The sequence below is a fragment of the Citrus clementina genome, unplaced genomic scaffold (assembly GCF_000493195.1).
Source record: "Citrus clementina cultivar Clemenules unplaced genomic scaffold, Citrus_clementina_v1.0 scaffold_1, whole genome shotgun sequence".
Lineage (NCBI taxonomy): Eukaryota > Viridiplantae > Streptophyta > Magnoliopsida > Sapindales > Rutaceae > Citrus > Citrus x clementina.
The window spans coordinates 28,226,252-28,246,263 of NW_006263303.1; the positions used below are offsets into that span (position 1 = coordinate 28,226,252).

The 20,012-nt window shown below is 34.5% G+C and overlaps 2 protein-coding genes across 3 annotated transcripts; one reads left to right on the forward strand and one right to left on the reverse strand.

Moving 5' to 3' along the window:
• The first annotated feature begins 5,358 nt into the window (after nt 1–5,358).
• On the forward strand, nt 5,359–11,763 carry LOC18053864 (autophagy-related protein 11). Its single transcript, XM_006453516.2, has 5 exons — nt 5,359–7,163; nt 7,514–9,179; nt 10,135–10,355; nt 10,709–10,922; nt 11,033–11,763. Exons 1-5 carry the CDS (start codon nt 6,220–6,222, stop codon nt 11,450–11,452), a joined length of 3,465 nt encoding a protein of 1,154 aa, XP_006453579.1. The 5' UTR covers nt 5,359–6,219; the 3' UTR covers nt 11,453–11,763.
• Nucleotides 11,764–12,961: 1,198 nt separating this feature from the next.
• Nucleotides 12,962–18,615, reverse strand: LOC18053865 (cellulose synthase A catalytic subunit 7 [UDP-forming]). Of its 2 annotated transcripts, none has more exons than XM_006453517.1 (12): nt 18,541–18,615; nt 17,829–18,024; nt 17,532–17,704; nt 17,067–17,233; nt 16,598–16,864; nt 15,741–16,086; nt 15,290–15,553; nt 14,721–14,933; nt 14,352–14,565; nt 14,062–14,258; nt 13,628–13,981; nt 12,962–13,543 (listed from the first exon to the last, which is right to left on the reverse strand). In XM_006453517.1, the coding sequence occupies exons 1-12, from the start codon at nt 18,613–18,615 to the stop codon at nt 12,962–12,964; spliced, it is 3,048 nt and encodes a 1,015-aa protein (XP_006453580.1). The 2 variants fall into 2 exon arrangements, with proteins under 2 accessions (XP_006453580.1, XP_024033831.1); XM_024178063.1 differs by having other exon boundaries at nt 17,067–17,252; nt 17,521–17,704.
• Between the last annotated feature and the right edge of the window lie 1,397 nt (nt 18,616–20,012).

Below are 20,012 nucleotides of genomic sequence, written 5' to 3' on the forward strand. Positions count from 1 at the left end.
AATGGACCATTATTGTTTCTCAAGGACCCAATAAATAGCCAGCAGTTATACATACAATCTCTTTGGCAATCCAAATCCTTTGCGTTATTTTATTGATATAGCAAACAAAGAATGGATATATTCGAGTCTCTGTGTGTGTTTATAAATATGTACAGCAAAGATAAGACAATGACTTGCATGTAATAGTTTATACATTTTTAACTCTTTTATCATTTCTTTTTTTTTTATCTGAACCACGAGGTGGTCCTGAGTAGACCCCAATCTTGGGAGGCACTTTTAAGCTCGTACTACAATTTAGACTAATCTCCGCTCGCACCGGATATGCTCATAAGAGATAAAGTACTGGCTAAAATGGCGACTCAATAAGAAAGCGGGATTTAAACTCCTAACCTCTCTTAAAGAGTAAGTGTGCCGAACCACTCACACCAACTAACTTTGATTAACTCTTTTATCATCACTAATTCCCAAGTGTGCATGCAAAATTTTTAAATTAAGGGGGCCATTGGACGGTAACTCAATAATTGACGTGCCACTCAACGTAACAAAAAGCTAGCATGTGTCATATGCTACGGTTGGTATACCTGCAATATACTGTTCTTTTCCCAGGTCTCTTTCACAAAGACAAAGTCCACAAATATGTAAGTTAAAATTGCATGAAAATCACATGGGTGGTATTATTCAGCGTAATTCTCTTTCGTTATCAACTCATTATTAAATGTGATTTGTACCAAACGTGGAGCTACAATTTGATTGATTGTCCAAGTAAAACACTAAACGTGTCGTCTCTTTTGATGTAGATATTATAGACAAGGTCAACCCTCGATCGAAGGTAATTAACCAATTAATTAATTACCTCATTATAACTTTTCGAAAACCCTAGGTAGCTTCCTCGTGGATGTTTCTTTACACGATCTAATAATTAATTATATCTCCAGTCACCACGTATTTTAATATCACGTGATTTTTTTCTTTTTTTTACAATACATATATATATATATAGAGATGACTTGCTATTCTTCACATGTTTAATTCCAAAACCTAATCAACACGTAATCAACCAATTAACAAACTAATCGGTGAAGCCACGTTTCAATGACCTGTTAGAACAAACTTGATACGTACTAAAAAATAAAAAAATAAAATTATAATAGATACGTTGTTTTAACGTTAAAATCTGTAACGTTATATATTAGATTAAAGCATGTTGATGTTATATTTCAAGTCTTTGTTTGCATTAAATTTCAAATCCAACCGGTTAAACTTTTAATCTTTCACGTCAAACTTGGCGTATTTCAGGCTTTGACGTTGAATCTAAAACATTAAATTAATGTTAAAACAACAAATTAATCTTTTTGGTAATCATCACCTGAATTTAGGAATATTCATATTATATATATTTTTTTAAATCATTATCTAAATTCAGAAATATTTATATTATACTATAAAAAATTACAACAAAATATGTAGAAACGCACATAAATTCATAATGCACAATTACTTTCTAGAGTCTTGTGGTTTGCCTTATAAATCAATGCATTATCCTAGAAAATCATTTAAATTTCTCTCTATACTCTCTATGATGATGAGACATCAAAAAAGAACAGAACGATGCATTTGATTTTGGAGATTATAACCACTTATATAAATAATTTTCCTATTATCTTTAGGTATCCATGTTTCAACCCATCATAAAAATAGAAATTACCCTTAAGTCTTTGTACATTAAAGGCTCACACCCTATTAAATACGTTAAAAGTCAAATTATCAAAAATCTCTAATAGATCACTTTTGATTGAGCTTAACTTTATATGACAGTCCGCAACACATAATTATTCACATATAAACTTAGTGTTGGATTAAGTATCCAACAAATAACAATCTCCAACTTGAGCTATATGTGTAACCTTATAATCTTGTTTTGCAAAAATTATTGTATTAAATTCAACCTTGTTGTTATTACCAAAATATATCTATAACCAATCCAGTCCATCAATTATATTAATATAGGATCAAGGCGACTTTTACTACAACTGTCGTAACTCGACCCATCAATAATCGATGTGCTAATACAATTGAATAACACGGATTATGATGTGGATGTGTAGCATGAAAATTTCATGCAATGTGATCTTAACACAGCTATTTCCAACTGATCCACCTTGAACTTTAGTAAGATCAAAGCATACCAAAATCAGAATGTAAATAAACCAAAACATACCTTAAATATCCATAAATTGAAAAATGTTTATATTATAAGAGTATTTAAAATCACAAACTCCTACTAAAACTAAGTATCCTTGAGTGACATGACACCCATACGAGTAATTTGCTCGTGAAACATTTTGGATGACAATTCCTTAATAAGCGAATCCGCAATCATAGAGTTTGTGCCGATATACTCTATAGATGATAATCCACTGCAAACTCTTTATTTAATAACTAAGAACTTAATATTTATGTGCTTCGACCTCGTCGATCTCCTGTTGTTATTATAATATAACACTGCTGACTTATTGTCACAAAATAACTTGAGTAATCTATCAATACCATTTACTATACGCAGTTCGATGATAAAATTTAGCAGTCATATTCTATAACCACTCATATGGATAAATTTCATGTTATCTTTAGATATTCTTATTTTAACTCATCATTAAAGACCTATACCCTATTAGATACATTAAAGCCTATATTATCGAAAAGCTTAGTGGATTACTTTTATTAAAACTCAACCTTATATAACAGTCTATAACACATAATTATTCACATATAAGTCCAACTTTAGATTAAGGATATCATTAAATTGTATCAAATCTTAATTCTAGACTGTTTTACAATCAGCATACATAGAAATTAAAAAGCTAATGTGAAAATCTATTCTAATGGGGAGAAAGGGGACTGATGTAGATTAGAGGTGACAACCACTTGGTCAAAGAGTGGATGTCGAATTTGTAGATAAATTTAATAAATGTGTTCCTTTAAATAATTAAACAAAGAAAAATTATTTCCTTAAAAAAGAAAATTCATCCCGATCGTCAATTTTTTTTTCTTTTTAATAATGCCAAATGTAGCTTTAAACAAAGCAGAAAGTAACTTTTAACAATTTCCATGCACATGCAGAACAACAAAAGCAGCGGATCGATGAAGTTGCCAAGAAAATTACAATTTCATTTTCACCTGAGCTTTACCGGCATAATTCCGTCTCTATTTTAATCGTGCACATGCAGGAAGTTGCCAAGAAAACACATAATTAATTCTGATGATTGATTGATTGAAGATTTAATAATTTGTTTTTACTTATTGGAATTCCGAATGATCTTTTACTACCTAGCTACGTACGGCTATGATCTAACTATTATATAATTTCTTTTATATATTACTAAACACAATTTTTAATATTTTGATAATTTCTAATTAAATTGATATCGAGTGAATTGTATGCGAGATCTATAGCTATCAAGTTTAAGAGGGTATTTAGTGAAGTGCAACACAGTTATGAACGGATTATCGATTTGAATTAAAATTTTGAAATCTATTAATTATGTGTGAGAACTTTAAACCAAGAGTAGAGATGTTTCAGTTCTTAAATTAATTTGAATGTTGTTGATGATCAACTAAGAGATTAATGGTAATGGAATAATGGCAACATGCGCGGTGTGTGATTGTGATGATGAATATGATTGTTGCTAGATCGATCATTGATTGTGATATAAAGTGACTAAAATTGGCACCTGACATGTGTTATGATTTTGCCATTAAAATGGGCCACTTTTAGCAATGTATTGATGCGTATTAGTTATCAAATTACTACTGAGATGGACATGAATAATTATCAAATTAATAAAATTTCTAAAAGTCTCGATTTGATTTCCACTCACATAAATAGAGTGGAAATTTCAGTCATTTACTTGAGAAAAAGTCCTTTAGTATTAGGAATTTTTTTTTTTTTTTTTTTACATATATAGCGAACAGTAGGTCCACTTAGAGAATAGAATGATTATATATTGAAGCTTAGAATGAACAATTTCATTTTTTTTTTAATTTATGATCATAATTTTTTTTTATTATAAGAATATTCTTTATTGCTTTTTACTGATTAACAGGTTCCATGAATGCATAAAATGACTCTATTAATCAAATGGATTCCGGCAGCAAATAATCAATTTTTATGTTTTTCTAAAATTCTTTTACTAAATTTTGTAATTTATTTTTGCTTGAAAAATTTCACCCAGTTTCTTCCGTAGAAATCGGAGCAAACGAATATTTTAAAGGCCTCATGGTAACATCCGTTAGCAACTCCCTACTCAAATTTAAGTTGTTTAATTTGTTTTCTTTTACAAGTACAACTATACATAATACACTCCTAATATAAAATTGCAACATGGCACTATAACTACATACAGATCCTTATTTTTTAAATTTCTTACATAAAGAACAAAACTTCACTACTAGTGTCAAATAGATATATCTATTCATTTTCAAATTCCAAAATTACCCTTCTAACTTGGGTAGCAGTTTTCTAAATGATGGTCTAGAGGCTACATACCCTCGTTTTGTATACCCTAGGTGCTTGCTATACTCCTTTTGTATAAAAAAAAAAAGAAGAATTTTCAATATGCAAAATCTCTTATCACAATATTAATTGGTGGTGATGGAGTAAACATATGTTGATATTTTTATAATCCATTTGGTTTCTATTATAATTTTTTATATTTTACAATTTGTCTTTTTATACCGGAGCAAACGTATTAAATTCTTAGTGGGTAGTGTTGTAAATATTTTATAAAAGATATTAAGAAGATGTTAAATGAATGATGCAATTATAATTGTTTAATAATCGTAGTATGTTAATATTCAGTGTTATTGATATATATAAATAAAAAATAAATTTTTATTTTTTAGTTTAAAACAGCAAAATAGAAATTTCAATAATTGAGTCTTAGCTAATGTGACGTTTATATAGTCGATGATATAATATTTAATTTTTTCAGTTATAAAATTAATTATTTAATAAATGAATGACACATAATAATTAAAACTTAAATTGTGAATCAATCATTAAAATTCTATCATTGTTCATATAACTTTATTTGACACGACATGCAAACTCAAAATTATCTATATTACCTTTTATCATCACATTATAAGAGCATGCAACTTACTAGTAAAGGGTATTTCTGTTATTTCTGTACGGGTTAGAGACTTATTCGATGCAAATGGAAAAGATATGTCCTTACTTGAAAATAATAAAAAATAATGATCCCAGATGTTATTTTCGTATGATAGTAATTATAATATTGAATAAAATTATTTAAGAATGAAATAACTTTCTCTTCAGTAGCAGTACTTTGTTGCTTGAAGAAGATAGAGAGAGAAGAAGAAGAGACAGAGCTCTTGTTACTTCTTGCGGAAGCTTCTTTGTCGATTTTTTGTTATTAAAAAATAAAAAAAATATTTGTTAAGAAACCGTAGGTTACAAAAGTACTTATGATATAAGAACAAAAGAAAAATAAAAGGGTTTCGTGAAGAGAACCTTATAAGGTTTTGAGTTTTAGCCCCTGAGAAATTCTTATTAGATTCACGTCTTCACGTTATCGCTTTTGATTACCTTCTTCTCTCTTAAGAAAAGGAAGAAAAAGAAAAGCACCTTTTAGGGTTTTTTGATTTGGGGTTTCGAACTTTTTACTGGGTTTGGAAAATTTGGGGCTAATTTGGTTTTCGTACTGGTTTTGAAGAATTAATTGATGGGTGGGCAACGATTAGCGTTTTTTTAAGGTAATTTCTGGTGGGTTGGTGTTGGATTGGGCTTTTTCGAAGGATTAAGGTTCAAGACGGGTATTGTGTGATTCCTTTTGGTCGGTGTGTTTGATAATAGTTTTTTTTTTCCCCGGACAGAGCTTGTTGGTTGGCTGATTGTTATTGGCCTCTTCAAGCTTCAATCTTTGGTGGGTGTTGTAAATATTGGGCTGTTTTTGCAGGTTTCTTTTAGTGGGGTGGTGACAACTAAGGGTTTTGATCAAGTATTAAGGTAACAATTAAAAAAAAAAGGAAAAAAGTTATGAAGTTTACATTTTGATGAGAGTTATCTTTTAAACGGTGAATTTGATTATATTTTCTGGGTATAGGCTTGAATTCTCCTCTGATATTGATTGTTTGGTTTCATTGAATTACAAAATTTGTGGTGGAGAGTTCTGATTTCCAAGGATAAGAATAGAGAAGATGAGCTGTAGTATTACTGAAGTTTTGGTTCATGAGGGCAAGCTTTTAGTTCATATTTCAGAGAATGGCCATTCGTTTGAGCTTGATTGCAATGAGAACTCACCTGTTGAGGCAGTTATGCGGTTCATTGAATCTGCTGCTGGTATAAACTTCAATGATCAGCTTGTTCTCTGCTTGGACATGAAACTGGAGCCACAAAAGCTGCTTTCAGCTTATAGGCTTCCGTCTGATGATAAAGAAGTATTTATATTCAATAAACTCAGGTTGCAAAGTAATTCGCCACCTCCCTCTCCTGAGCAAGTTGATGTTCTTGAAGTTGCAGACCCACCACCACCAGCTTTGTCACAAGACCCTCACCCTTTAGATGATGCGCCAGATCCAGCTTTGAAGGCATTGCCTTCTTACGAGAGGCAATTTAGGTACCATTACCATAGGGGTCATGCTATATATATTCGTACACAAGCAAAGATTGAGATGTGTGAAAGGCTTTTGAGGGAGCAAAAGGTGCAAGAGAGAGCTGTGGAGGTTGGCAGGGGTAATTTGGAGCAATACTATAGAGTGATTAACCAAAATTATAATGACTTCATGAAGCGATATTCACAGCAGCAAAGGGTTCATTCTGATCTTTTAGCAAACTTTGGAAGGGATATCGAGAAATTGAGGTCTGTCAAGCTTCACCCTAGTTTACAGACAGCTACTTGCAAGTGCCTATTGGATTTTGTGAAGGAAGAGCACTTGCGGAAGTCGGCAGAGACTTGCAGCAGTTCTCACAGGCAGTTTGAGAACAAAGTTTCACAATTTAAGCAGATTTTTGATGATGTTAAGCGCAGAGTTGAGGAGTTGCTTAATACCAGGGCTTCTTTGCCTATAAAGAACTTAGAGATGATGATCAAAGAGCATCAGCGATTCATCAATGAACAGAAGAGTATAATGCAGTCATTGAGGTTGGTTCATTGTTGCTCCCCATGTTTCCTCCTGGCATTGTGAAGTACTGGTTTGTTGTACGCTAGTTTCACTAAATGTCATCACTTCCATCTTTTCCTTTTGTTTGTTGTTTGGGGTCCATTTTATAATGTTATGTGATGTTCGCAATATCATAAATTCTGAATGCATTTTTAAGTGGTTCTGAGGTAGTGAAGTATGCATCAATGGAGATATTTTGTTGAAGGATTCTGAATGTGTTTTATATTTGAACATTTTGTGCAGGTGTACATAGAGCATCAATCTGTTATTAGTTGTGTTGTAGAAGAATTTTATCGATATCACTAACAAATAATTACACTTTTTTGTACAGCAAAGATGTCAGTACAGTGAAGAAGCTCGTGGATGATTGTCTATCCTGCCAATTGTCCTCCTCTCTTCGTCCTCATGATGCAGTTTCAGCTCTGGGTCCTATGTATGATGTCCATGACAAAAGTCACCTGCCCAGGATGCAGGCTTGTGATCGTTCAATCTCTAAGCTCCTTGACTTCTGCCAGGATAAGAAGAATGAAATGAATGTCTTTGTGCACAATTACATGCAAAAGATAACCTATGTCTCTTACGTCATTAAAGATGCTAAGTTGCAGTTTCCTGTTTTTAGAGAGGCAATGGTACGTCAGGATGATATATTTGCTGACCTAAAGTTGGTCCGTGGGATTGGCCCCGCATACAGAGCCTGCCTTGCTGAAGTAGTTAGAAGAAAGGCCTCCATGAAGCTGTACATGGGGATGGCTGGACAGTTGGCTGAAAGGCTTGCAACAAAGAGAGAGGTCGAGGTCAGGAGAAGGGAGGAGTTTTTGAAAGCAAATAGTGTGTATATTCCTAGGGACATATTAGGATCCATGGGGTTGTATGATACTCCAAATCAATGTGACGTTAACATAGCTCCTTCTGATACTAATTTGCTTGACATTGACATTTCAGACCTGGAAGTTTATGCCCCTGAGTATTTGGCTGGACTTCGAAAGGGTGAGAAGCCTGTAAATGTGAGAGACGGTTCTCATTCAGTTGAAGCTGAAGAGATTGTGTTGGATGCTCTAGATAGAGAAGACCCTGAAGAGCTTCATGAGGGATGTGAATTAGTAGAGATTGCTGGAACTAGCAAGATGGAAGTTGAGAATGCAAAACTGAAAGCTGAACTTGCTTCTGCTATTGCATTAATTTGTTCTTTGTGTCCTGAAATGGAATATGAATCGCTGGATGACAGTAAACTGGATGGTGTATTAAAGAATGCTGCAGAGAAGACAGCTGAAGCGTTGCATCTGAAGGATGAGTATGGAAAACATATCCAAGCTATGCTTAAGGCAAAGCAAATGCAGTGTGTATCGTATGAAAAGCGGATTCAAGAACTGGAGCAGAGATTGTCTGATCAGTATTTGATGAAGCAGAAGCACTCAAACGGTAAGGATGTCTCTGACTTTACCCTTTTGGTTGAGAAGGCTGATGACTGTAAACCAGAATCCTCAGGCGGTGGAGAGACGCATATGCCTTGTATTTCTACGTCTGAGCCCATGGATGAGGTTTCTTGTGTGTCAAACTCTTTTGATGCAAAGTTGGCCCTTCTCAACAGGCAGCCAAGCAAAGGTCGAGAAGGGGTGGATGAGAATATGTTGGATTCCTCTGGAATGCTAAATCCTCCATTAGATTCATCAATGATGGAGCCACATCGTGAAGAACTGCCAATCAACGAAAAAGATGGTAAATATAAGATGCCAGGGCAGTTGGGCATGTCAATGACAAATAGTTCCACTGCAGAGAGCATGCCGGAGCCTCATAACATCTTGCCGTGTGACGCCACAGCTGATTCAGGTTTGGATCCTAAAGTCAGCAGTGAACTTGTGTTAAAATTGCAAAGTGCGCTTGCTGACAAGTCTGATCAATTGAGTGAAACACAAACCAAACTTAAAGCTGTAATGGAGGAGGTTGTGATGCTTGGGAGGGAATTGGAAATGAGACAGAAACTCCTTGATGAATCTCAGGTAAAAGAGGTTTCACTACATTGTTGGTCTAGTCTTTTAATTTTAAGAGAATGTAGCCAGAATTTATGAGTTATGTTTCTGACAGCAGTACATGTCTAATATAGAGTAAATTTATTTAGTTATCTTTTGACAAGCTGCTTGGAGGTGGTTTCCTTTTTTGTCTTTTACTGTGGTTGAAAATAAGGATCTTTATTTAGTTATATTGGCTTGCTACAAATAACATGTTATGCTTAATATCAATGAGCTTTAGCAGAATACACTTGAATGGATTAATAAATAGGATGAGAAATTGATTACAGTTAAGTGAAACAAATCATTTGTGAAGTCTTTAGTGGATGAAAGCGCTTGCCTTGTAAATCAAATTCTAATTTTTGGCGTATTTTTTATAAACTACTTTCCCCTAGTACTTGTCCATAAAGCCGTTATGGGAGTAATGTTTTGGGAGAAGATTGACTTGACCTTGACTAAGGCCTCGTCTGAGATTAAACTTGGGTAGCTGTAGCTTTTAAGCTACACTAAAGTTTTTGGTAAACACTAATTGCTGTAGCTTAAAAGTTAAGTTGATTTGATTTTATATTTGTATGATGAAAAATCTTTTATATCTTTCCTAATTTTGTCAAAATGATTATTTAAAAATTGTATTTACTACATACTATTAACTTTTTTATAGCTTTCTTTTTTTCCATAGCAGCTGTAACTTAAAAAGTTACAGCATCTCAATATCAAATAAGGCCTAAGAAAGCAGTTTCTTGCTCACTTCCTGAAAAGCACTTAAGGCACATTGATTTTACAACTATTGTCCCATTTGTTTATGGTAATTATATTACAATATATCATTGAAATATTTTTCATGACGATGCCAGTTACTGTCCTGCATGGAAATACCTCTATAAATTTATCCCGGACAATCTTGTAATATTCTTATATGTGTGTCTATTTTTTTTGTGTGTAACAGATGAATTGTGCTCACTTGGAGAATTGTTTGCATGAGGCAAGAGAGGAGGCCCAAACACATCTATGTGCGGCTGACCGGAGGGCATCAGAGTATAGTGCATTGCGTGCTTCTGCAGTCAAACTGCGGGGACTCTTTGAAAGACTCCGTAGCTGTGTTTTTGCTTCGGAAGGAGCAGGTGGTTTTGCTGATTCTTTGCGCACCTTGGCACAATCTTTGGCCAAGTAAGCTTCTCCCTAGCCATCTTAAATTACTAACTACCATGTGGCTTATTGATTGTTCCTTTTGAAATTTCTTTTCAACATGGCAAATATGGTATTAATGGTATGCTTGGTAAATTCAAAAATGGTAGTAACAATGCCTAACTGCTCCACCATATATATACATACATACATACATGCATACATACATATATATAAAATTATTATTATTGGCCAGTAAATTAGGAATCTAAAACACTCAATTTCCTTATTTAATTCCAGACATATAAAAAGGCTTGAATTATTGTAGCTTTGTAGATATTCTGTTTATTAACAAGAAAAAAAAATGAGAATTGTTTTGCAATGAAAATTCTCAGTTCCATCAGCGACAATGAAGATGATGGAACCGCTGAGTTCCGGAAATGCATACGGGTCCTTGCGGATAGAGTTGCTTTCTTGTCAAGGCATCGGGAAGAGTTGCTTGACAAGAACCGAAAAGTTGAGCTGGCACATGAACAGCTTAAGAAGGAATTGGAAGAAAAGAAAGAGCTGGTTAAAACTTTGTACACAAAGCATCAGCTTGAAAAGCAGGTAATTTGCTGTGAATGTTCTTAGTTTCTTGTGTTTGTTTTCCTTAAAAAGCTGCATCCTTTAAAAGCATTGAATATGCCTAAGCAAAGCTGCTGGATGATATTCTTTAGGCAAACAAGGAAAAGATATCTTTTAGCCGTCTAGAAGTTCATGAGATTGCTGCATTTGTTCTCAACTCAGCCGGGCATTATGAGGCAATCAACAGGAACTGCTCAAACTACTACCTATCTGCTGAATCTGTAGCCTTGTTTACTGATAATCTCCCACGCCGACCCAGTTACATTGTTGGGCAGATTGTGCATATTGAACGCCAAACAGCGAAGCCATTGCCTCCTGCTGCCACCAGGCCTGGGCAGGGCAAGGCAGATCAAGTGGATCGCCTGACCTTCGATACAGGGACTGACAGGTTGGCTCTGAATTCTGGATCAACAACTTCTAACCCATTTGGACTCCCAATTGGCTGTGAATACTTCATAGTGACAGTAGCCATGTTACCTGATACTTCCATTCATTCACCTCCTCCTTCCTGATCCTGCTTTGGGCAGATAGATGTGATGGAAGAAAGACAAGTGTACATAATAATATTAGTACTCTAAATATAAGCCCTTCACGGATGGGAGTTTGAACTTGATTTTTCTTTTGTATAGGTTGATGAGCTAATTAAGTTTAATCTCCCCTTTGTATATAAACTACTTTTAGTATGTAAAATATTGTGAATATTTCTGCAGGCCTTAATCCTTAACTGCCTTTAACATTGGAGAACTTTATACATTTTATTCAATTAGTTTAAACTCTGTACATCTGCTACTTTATTTGTATGAACAATCAGATATTATCAATATTTTACGATTTAGGAATAGCTTAGTAGTTAGCTATGTATATTTAGTTCATTAAGGTCCTGTCCAAGATGGGATCAAAAATTGCAGTCCTCACTTGTGTGAATAATAAATAAATAAGTTGAAAAGGTAAATTCGTAAAACGGTGGAATTGGAGCTTGAAGGGCCCAGGGCGCTGCCACCTAAACACATTAAAGACACGGTGGCGATGGCTTAAAAATAGACCATGGATAAGCCCAATGCAGAACCCCAATTACACCTCGTTTTTGTGTAATCACACCCCACTTGTGCATGCCAGGGTAATTGCGGAAAAATTATGTTTTTTTTTGGTCAAAAAATTTAAATAAATTAATTGCTTGCATTGACCTCCTTTGACTATTAAGGTTAGCATAAGCAAATATTAATTTGACCTTTAGCAGTGGACACTGTCTTGGTCTGTAGCTGAGGCGGCTGCAGTCGTCGACTGTAGCTTCAGCTGCAGAGGCTGTTGTGGCTTGAGCAATGGAGGCTGCTGCCGGGGACTGTATCTGTATTCATGCAATAATTATTATTATCACCTATAATCGAATAATAAATTTGTGTGCATATACACAATTCAAAATACAAACTTTATATTCCAACTTTTATATATCAAACTTCAATGACAAATACTATGGCGGAGGAATAAATCTTATCAAAATTTTGGCCGCTTATATGTTGTTTATTTCTCTAACGTGTACTTGGTTTAATTTGATCAATTCTTCTAGTGTCTGCTGGTATTCAAGAATTAATAATATATCAAAAGCTCTCAGCCAATTTTCTTCTTTTTTGATAGTAATATGAATGGATGAGTTTGTCCCCACTCTGTTTTTTCAAAATTGAAGAGTACATATAACCTGTAACAAATAGCAGAATTTCCTCGTTTCCAGAAACTTCTCTCCTTGCCGTGCACTTGCTCAGGCTTATCTCTTCTCCCCTCTTCCCCACCCCATTGAACAGGTAATAGCTTAACTTATGATGTTCTCCACTTAATAGTCCAAGCTGGAACCGACACAAAATTAGTTTTACCTGCCCCTCAAAGAATGGCTTTATTGCATCTTGTGCACATCCAAATTGTTGGTTCATACATCACATAAATGTATAAATATATATAGTAATTCGAATCGTCGGAAAATGTACATGAATATTGAATCAGAAAGAGAAGATCTTGTCTTGTCGTCACGATCAGCAATTGATTCCACATTGCTTAGGATCAGGTCCTCTGGCTCTCATTACAAAAGGGTCTATTCTCATCCAAACCAAGGAGAAGATTGAGGCCAGAAGGATTGACCATATCACAACAATTGTCGGCGTCCGATTCTGTCTCCCCATCAGGCCTTTCAGGAAAGGATAGAGATGGGAAATCACCCAGAACACAAAGAAGAGCTTTCCAATTAGAGGTCTCATTGCCTCGTAGCCAGTGTTTATGGCATCCGTGATTCCAGCAACAATTCCAACGAGGTTGATGATCAACACAGTTGTTGGAGGGATTAGGAGAGCTGTCCATTTGAAGTTGTATAGTTCTTTATCTTCTTTGTCATCAAATAACTTGAATGTTACTGTGAAAATGGTGTCATTTTTTGTCAAAATCTTCGCTAGGCCTTGGAAAACGGCGAAAAGATGTGACGAAATGCCACCAATGACCCAAAATTGCTCATTTCTCCACCATTCCTCAATGGTCACTCCACTCCATCTCAGCTCCAAAATGCCACTTGCAAAGAATGAGACGAAAAGTGCAACCAACAACAGACCTGAAAATGCACTCATCTAGATTGTGCAAGAATCAAGAATAAGTTTATTAGCAGATCCAGAAGCAAAATTATATGAGTAAATCAATTCTATTATCAGTACCTCTGGCATGATGAATTTATCGGTCAGCAAGCAGATGGCTGGTAGGAGACAGTATGCAAGAAGTGGTATGGAGGTGAAGGGATAAATAGTTGTGTTAATATATGCAAAACGCTCAAGAAATTTGATCTTCCCTTCTTTGCAGCCATAACATATTGGATTGTGCCGACTGAAGAAAATTTCAACAGAGCCAAGGGCCCACCGAAGGGCTTGATTGAGCCTATCTGACAAGTTGATAGGAGCTGAGCCCTTGAATGCAGATCTCTTTGGCATACAGTAGATAGACCTCCAGCCACGGCTGTGTAGTTTGAATCCTGTCAGGATATCTTCTGTAACTGAGCCATAAATCCAACCCAACTGCAAACACAAAAGCAACCAAAATGTTCAGAAGCACAATATGAATAGAATCCCTGATATTCTAGCAGCTGAAAGATTACCTCAGTACCCCATTCAGTTTTGTCTTCATAGTCACAACTCATTACATGAATAGCTTCTTTAAGCAGGACTTCTCTGCTGGACGAAGCAGGGACACCACCTTGCTCCACTAAAGTTGAAGTCACGAATATTGCTGACTGTCCAAATTTCCTTTCAGAATTCATTTGGGATAGCAAATGTTCCTTGTTTTCCTCCATTCCTATTCCATTACAAACCAAAGTTCTAGTTAGACGATCAATGAATCAAATAGCAAGTAGTCTGGAGATAATTAGCCCGGTGATATTCTTAAGACCTTCTAGGTTTGCTGCTTCTCGAATTACATTAGCCTTAGAATTCTTCTGATATTGCTTTTGGCGTCGAAAGCATGGGCAGCAGCCACAGGTCCCCATTCTTGGACGCTTAGCAGCTTTTGGGGGTTCGTGGCCATATAATGCTTGCCTTCTGAAAACACATCCTGTGCCAACATACATGGGACCCTGAATGCCATCTAGACCCTTCATATTAATCTGACAAATATAGGGGAAAAAAAAGAAAGATATGTGAATTCCAATTATTTTACACTATGTGAAAAAGGATACGTGAATTCCAATTTTTCTACACTATGTGCAGGACACTAAGAGGCCATTCTGAATTTTTAAAATCTGAATTCTTGCAAGCTTACATCAAAGAAGACTCTATTTCTGTTAGAATAACGATCACTTTTATCGATGCCATCAAATCTCTGTGGGAATTGAACATAACAAACTCTTTTCCCTGTCTGCGGATCCATCAGGAAACACATAGCCTCTCTCACAGCTTTGCTATTGTTTACATAATGGTCACAGTCCAAGTTCAGGATGAAAGAGGAATTTGTAAGAACCCCAGAGACGCGAACCTGGAAATTTCAAGGAACCAAAGTTATCTCACAACGTTATGCAAAACTAAATTAAAAAGCTGTAGGATTCTATCCTGATCATATGAGTTTCAACTTGAGCAAATACAAAATTAATATTTTTCTTTTTTATTTATTGTATCAACAAATTAAATCTTCTCTACACTCATGTGAGTAGTGTTGTAACCTCAACATCTTGCATCACTGTCAGAATTTTAACAGTTGAGAAGTTAACAAAATTCAATATTCCTTTATGATAAATGAATAAATATATGCACTCATCAAATGATCCTTTAAAAGTGAGATAAGTTCAGATCGAGAGATGATCTTTGAAACAAAATCACGGAATGAGAAATTACCAGAGCATTCATGGCTCCAGCTCTCTTATTATGTGGAAAAGCTGGCCTTTTTTCCCGAGATACATAAACAAGATTTGGCAGCTCATTTCCTTCAGCATCATGGCCTCCCTCTCTCCCAAGAAACACTTGAATCATTCCAGGATGATCCTGTGTATTGTTTCCAGGCCATGGTGTCCCATCTTGCATAATCCACCCATCCTGAGGAATCATCCTGGATTTTGCAACCAGCGCATTCATCCTAACCTTGAACTCTTCATATTCTCTCTATCAAACACCAAACAGTATTCAAGCTCAAGATAAAAAAATGGGTTCCTAGTTTTCAACATTCTATTTGTATCTGTTACTGAAAAACCTGGCTCTAATACCATTTTAGTTAACGGCTAAAAACAAGAGCTTAAATTATTAGGTAATTAAATGCACAATATTAGTATTTGAGGTCAAGTTCGCGAACCTTCATCGCTCGGCGTTCCTTAACAAACGCAGGCTGGACTTTATCCTTGAGATAATCAACTTTTTGAGAGAAATACATCTCGGGAGCTCGAGGCTCGATGGAATATTTCTTACAGAAAGGAACCCATTTTCTCGCAAAATCAGCAGTTTCGGAGAGGGATTCAAAGGAGAGCAAGGAAGCACCATCATCAGAAATGTAGCATGAGATTTTATCAACGGGGTAGTCTATTGCCAAGACTGACAAAATTGTGTTAGCTGTAACAAGAGGAGGTTCTTTCATGGGATCCACTGTGGTTACAAAGATATCCACTGGAGCTAGCATATTGGGTTCGCCTTCCCTCTCATACCTACATGACAAAATCTATCAAAAAGCAATAACAATAAACAAAGATATATTCGATTTTTTATTTGTTTTTTAACCCCCAATTGATCTATTTTACGTAGAGTTTTCTTTCAAGTAGAAGGTATCTCACTGTACTGGATCAAAAAGTAATTTCGCTTTTTTTTTTTTAACTCTTTGAATTAAAGTAGTTAATTTTTTCTCAGAGACTTCAGTGAGGCTTATTTGTTTGTTTAATTTTATACTTGGGAATGGATATTCATTATCCCACTGATCATACATGTCCACATTTCTGTAAAAAATACAGGCAGAAAATTCTACCTTAACGTTGCTAAACGACAAAAAATGATGCTTATTTATAAATAATTTATCGGCTATGCTAGCAATCAAAATCAAGCTACAACTGTTTACCATACTTGCTTTAGCAACTAAGCTGCCAAAGAGTTGAAACAATAACTGAGCTTGTTTTTGGTTTTGCACTTTTGCTAAGAGTTTTAAAACTTGAACTTTGTATATACCTTATGGAAAGGCGTTCGAGATATGTCTCACGTTGGATTGGAAGCCATTTGGGGAACTGATCAAGAATCCATGAGAACCCAAACCAGATTTCACATATCACCGAAGTAAGCCATAGCCCGACGGCATCATTCACAGGGTTCATGATTCTGTACTGAAGGAACAACACCATTATCACAAGCCGAGCCGCCACTACCATCCGATATGGGTTGATCTTGCTTGTTGCTATTTGCACTTTCCTTGACAGTGGCTGCCTTGATTCATCAATCCTGTTCCGGTTCCCATTTAATTAACTAAAGCGGTCGGCATATAGAAATGAATTATATATATTTTTCTTTTAAACCGGTAAAATCCGTTAGATTGGCATAAAATATCTGAGCTTCGAATCCTGTTCACTAGGTTACTAAAGAAGTCTGCTCAAGATGACTTAATAATAATAATAATAATAATAATAATAAATTATGTACGTACATGGACGTATCTGAATCTTTTGTGCCATTTGTTTCCTGCACAAGATTGCCTTGTTGCAATTTCCAGTCATCTGTGGTCTCTTTTGCTCCTCCTGAATCAGGATATGGATGGACTCGTTTATGAAGTGAAGAAGACAACTTCTGTTGTATAGGAAACTCTCCATCCACCTGCATGCAATATATATAGCTTTAGCTCACTAGAAATTGGAATTAGGGTAGTGCTAGGAATATCCTAGCATTTGTGTCTTAACTTATGTTAGCACATGCATCTTGATGTGTTAATAATTAACTAATCTAATGTGATGAAAACTGTCAATATATAAATAAAAATAAAATACACGTTTCCAATTTTCCATTTTATATTACATTAATTACTATCTGGACAACTGTATTATATTTGTGATTTATTTTAGATTTTATTTTAAGGAGATTTTATTATAAGAAAAAAAAACAACTTTTGGCTCACCGGGGTATATTCATCGTCGTTAGGGCCTCTTCCGTAGCTCAACTTCCCATGAAGCATAGCTTCTGCTGCAGCATTCTCATTACGAACAATTTTGTTTTCATCTTCTATATTAAACTCATGTTCAATGTCATCAATATCCTCTTCATCTGCATCTCCCTCCACCCTCGGGCTCCCTTAATTCACATCATTTAGTTTATACGACAATGAATTAGAAAGTTTGCAGCTTTATTAAATGTTTTCAATAAGTCGTAAGTGCTTCCCAAAAGTGCATTTTGGGTGTTCATTTTTAGTTAGTACCTTTGATACGTTTGTATCTAGTCTTGCATTGAGGGCAGAGTTGTGTTCCTTCTCTTCTTTCATATTCATAGCATGGCCTACACACTGGAAAGCCACACTCTTCGCAAGCCAGAAACAAGTCTCCATTAGCCATTTTGCCAATCTCATCTCCACATATCTCACAAACTTGACCATCCAAACTTTTCCAAGGCTTTGGCTACAACAATCCAAAGAATTACAACATATTATTCAACATTAACTAAAAAAGAAATTGTTCGACCCAAAAATTTTAATTGTTTGGTGAAGGCTCGAAAATAGAACGTAGGACAACTAATTATCAACCATATCTATTACAAACTTTTGCACTTTTTTCCCCATTTTTTCAATTAATAATTAGATATCTATCGAGACTATGTATGAATTAGGTATGTTTTCTCTCCATACAATACACATAATTAAAAAAATTAGTTTATAAATATAAAAAAATAGACTTAAATTTATATTATTTTTCAATTTTTTAAGAATATATAGATTTAAGAACACACAGTTTGATTGTTTTTGTTATAAGAAATCCATTCAATAAGATACACTATCGAGCATGTTATCCTATTATAAATAATATATAAAATTCAGTTGATACGTATATTTTTGTTTTACAAAACAAGTTTACAAATTAAACATGACTAAAGTAAGCTCTAACTTACTATCTAGGATTGATTAATTAATTAATTACCTCCTCATGGTTGTGAATGAGAACAAGCTCATTGCGGTTGTGAGAGCCTGCAAATAGTATAGCATTGGCTGCCATTGCATGCAGATCAAAATTAATTGAAGAATAAATTAATAATACTCAAATGGTCTGATAGTGTGGTTTGTGCTGAAAGCATGCATGGGGTTTATATAATGCATGGGCGAAGGTAAAACGTAAGATTCTGAATATCTTTCACCTAATTAAATGTCCAAATAAGATGTGATTTTTGTTGCAAAGTCACAATTAATGCCTTGAAATTAAGCTTTCATGATCTATTTTTACAGGTAATGGATGCCCAAATCAAATTTTATAGTGTCCACATATTGCAACAACGCCGACGGGTTTATAAATAAATGATGATAATTGGATTAATTATTCGTGATCCAGTATTAATTACTTGTAATTAGTAAATAGAAAGAACCCAATACATATATTATCGTATAGCTTGCTAGTGTTTACAGACATGCATTTACAATTTTTAATTTTTATTTCAACCTTATATGATTTTTTTTCTGGGGACTAATTGCTAGGCAAATGTACATAAACTTGAAGGAAAAGATCAATTGAAAACTCTCATATGAATCAATTCAATTGAAAGCTGATAATTATCAGAAAAGTCCACATCTAACCATGTAATCGGAACGAACCTTCGTGGATCATCTTGAAATAAACTTTTTAACTTCACAACTAGTTATCACAAAAATAAAAATTAACCTTACAACTAATAATGATTTGCATAAATTAACTTCTCAACTAACATGACCCATGAATCTAATTAGGATATACCTGTCGGGCTAATTAAGCCTTTTAAAAATATATATATATGATTTATAACGGCCCTTTTTTTGTTATTAGAGTTTGCAACTCAAAAAAAAATGCATATTTAGTTAGGGGAGTTCATGATTTATAAATTAGTACATGAATTCTCTTGCTAGTGATATGAGACGTTACATAAATAATATTCAAATGATGATAATTCCCATTATATATCACAAAAAATTTATAAAAAAAAAAAAGAAAAAAAAAACGAAAACTAAGCACTCCCATTATTATTGGTGAGTGGGTGCACTTCATCCGTTCAAGCTCTCATGGGGAGCTCTTTGAACTTTTTTCAAGAAAGTATAGAGTATTGCTAGATTTTTTATCATTATCATTATTGGAAATACATTTTTGTGGTAGTCTTAATAAGATTTTAGTTTGCACTATAAAAGTATCTATCTAGAGTCTCATTAAACTCTAGATTATAATATATTTATAAAATAAAAGTATACAAAAAATAAATAATAACAAATTATAAACTTAAATTTTGTTCGAGAAAATCTAAATTATGAAAGAATCTTGATCCTATAAGGCACATCAAGGGGAAATTAATTTGCTTTCATTTGCCAAAAAAGGTAGTTTGGTTTTGTCAGAAATTATTATATTACAAATCACATTAGCATCGCAGAATGATT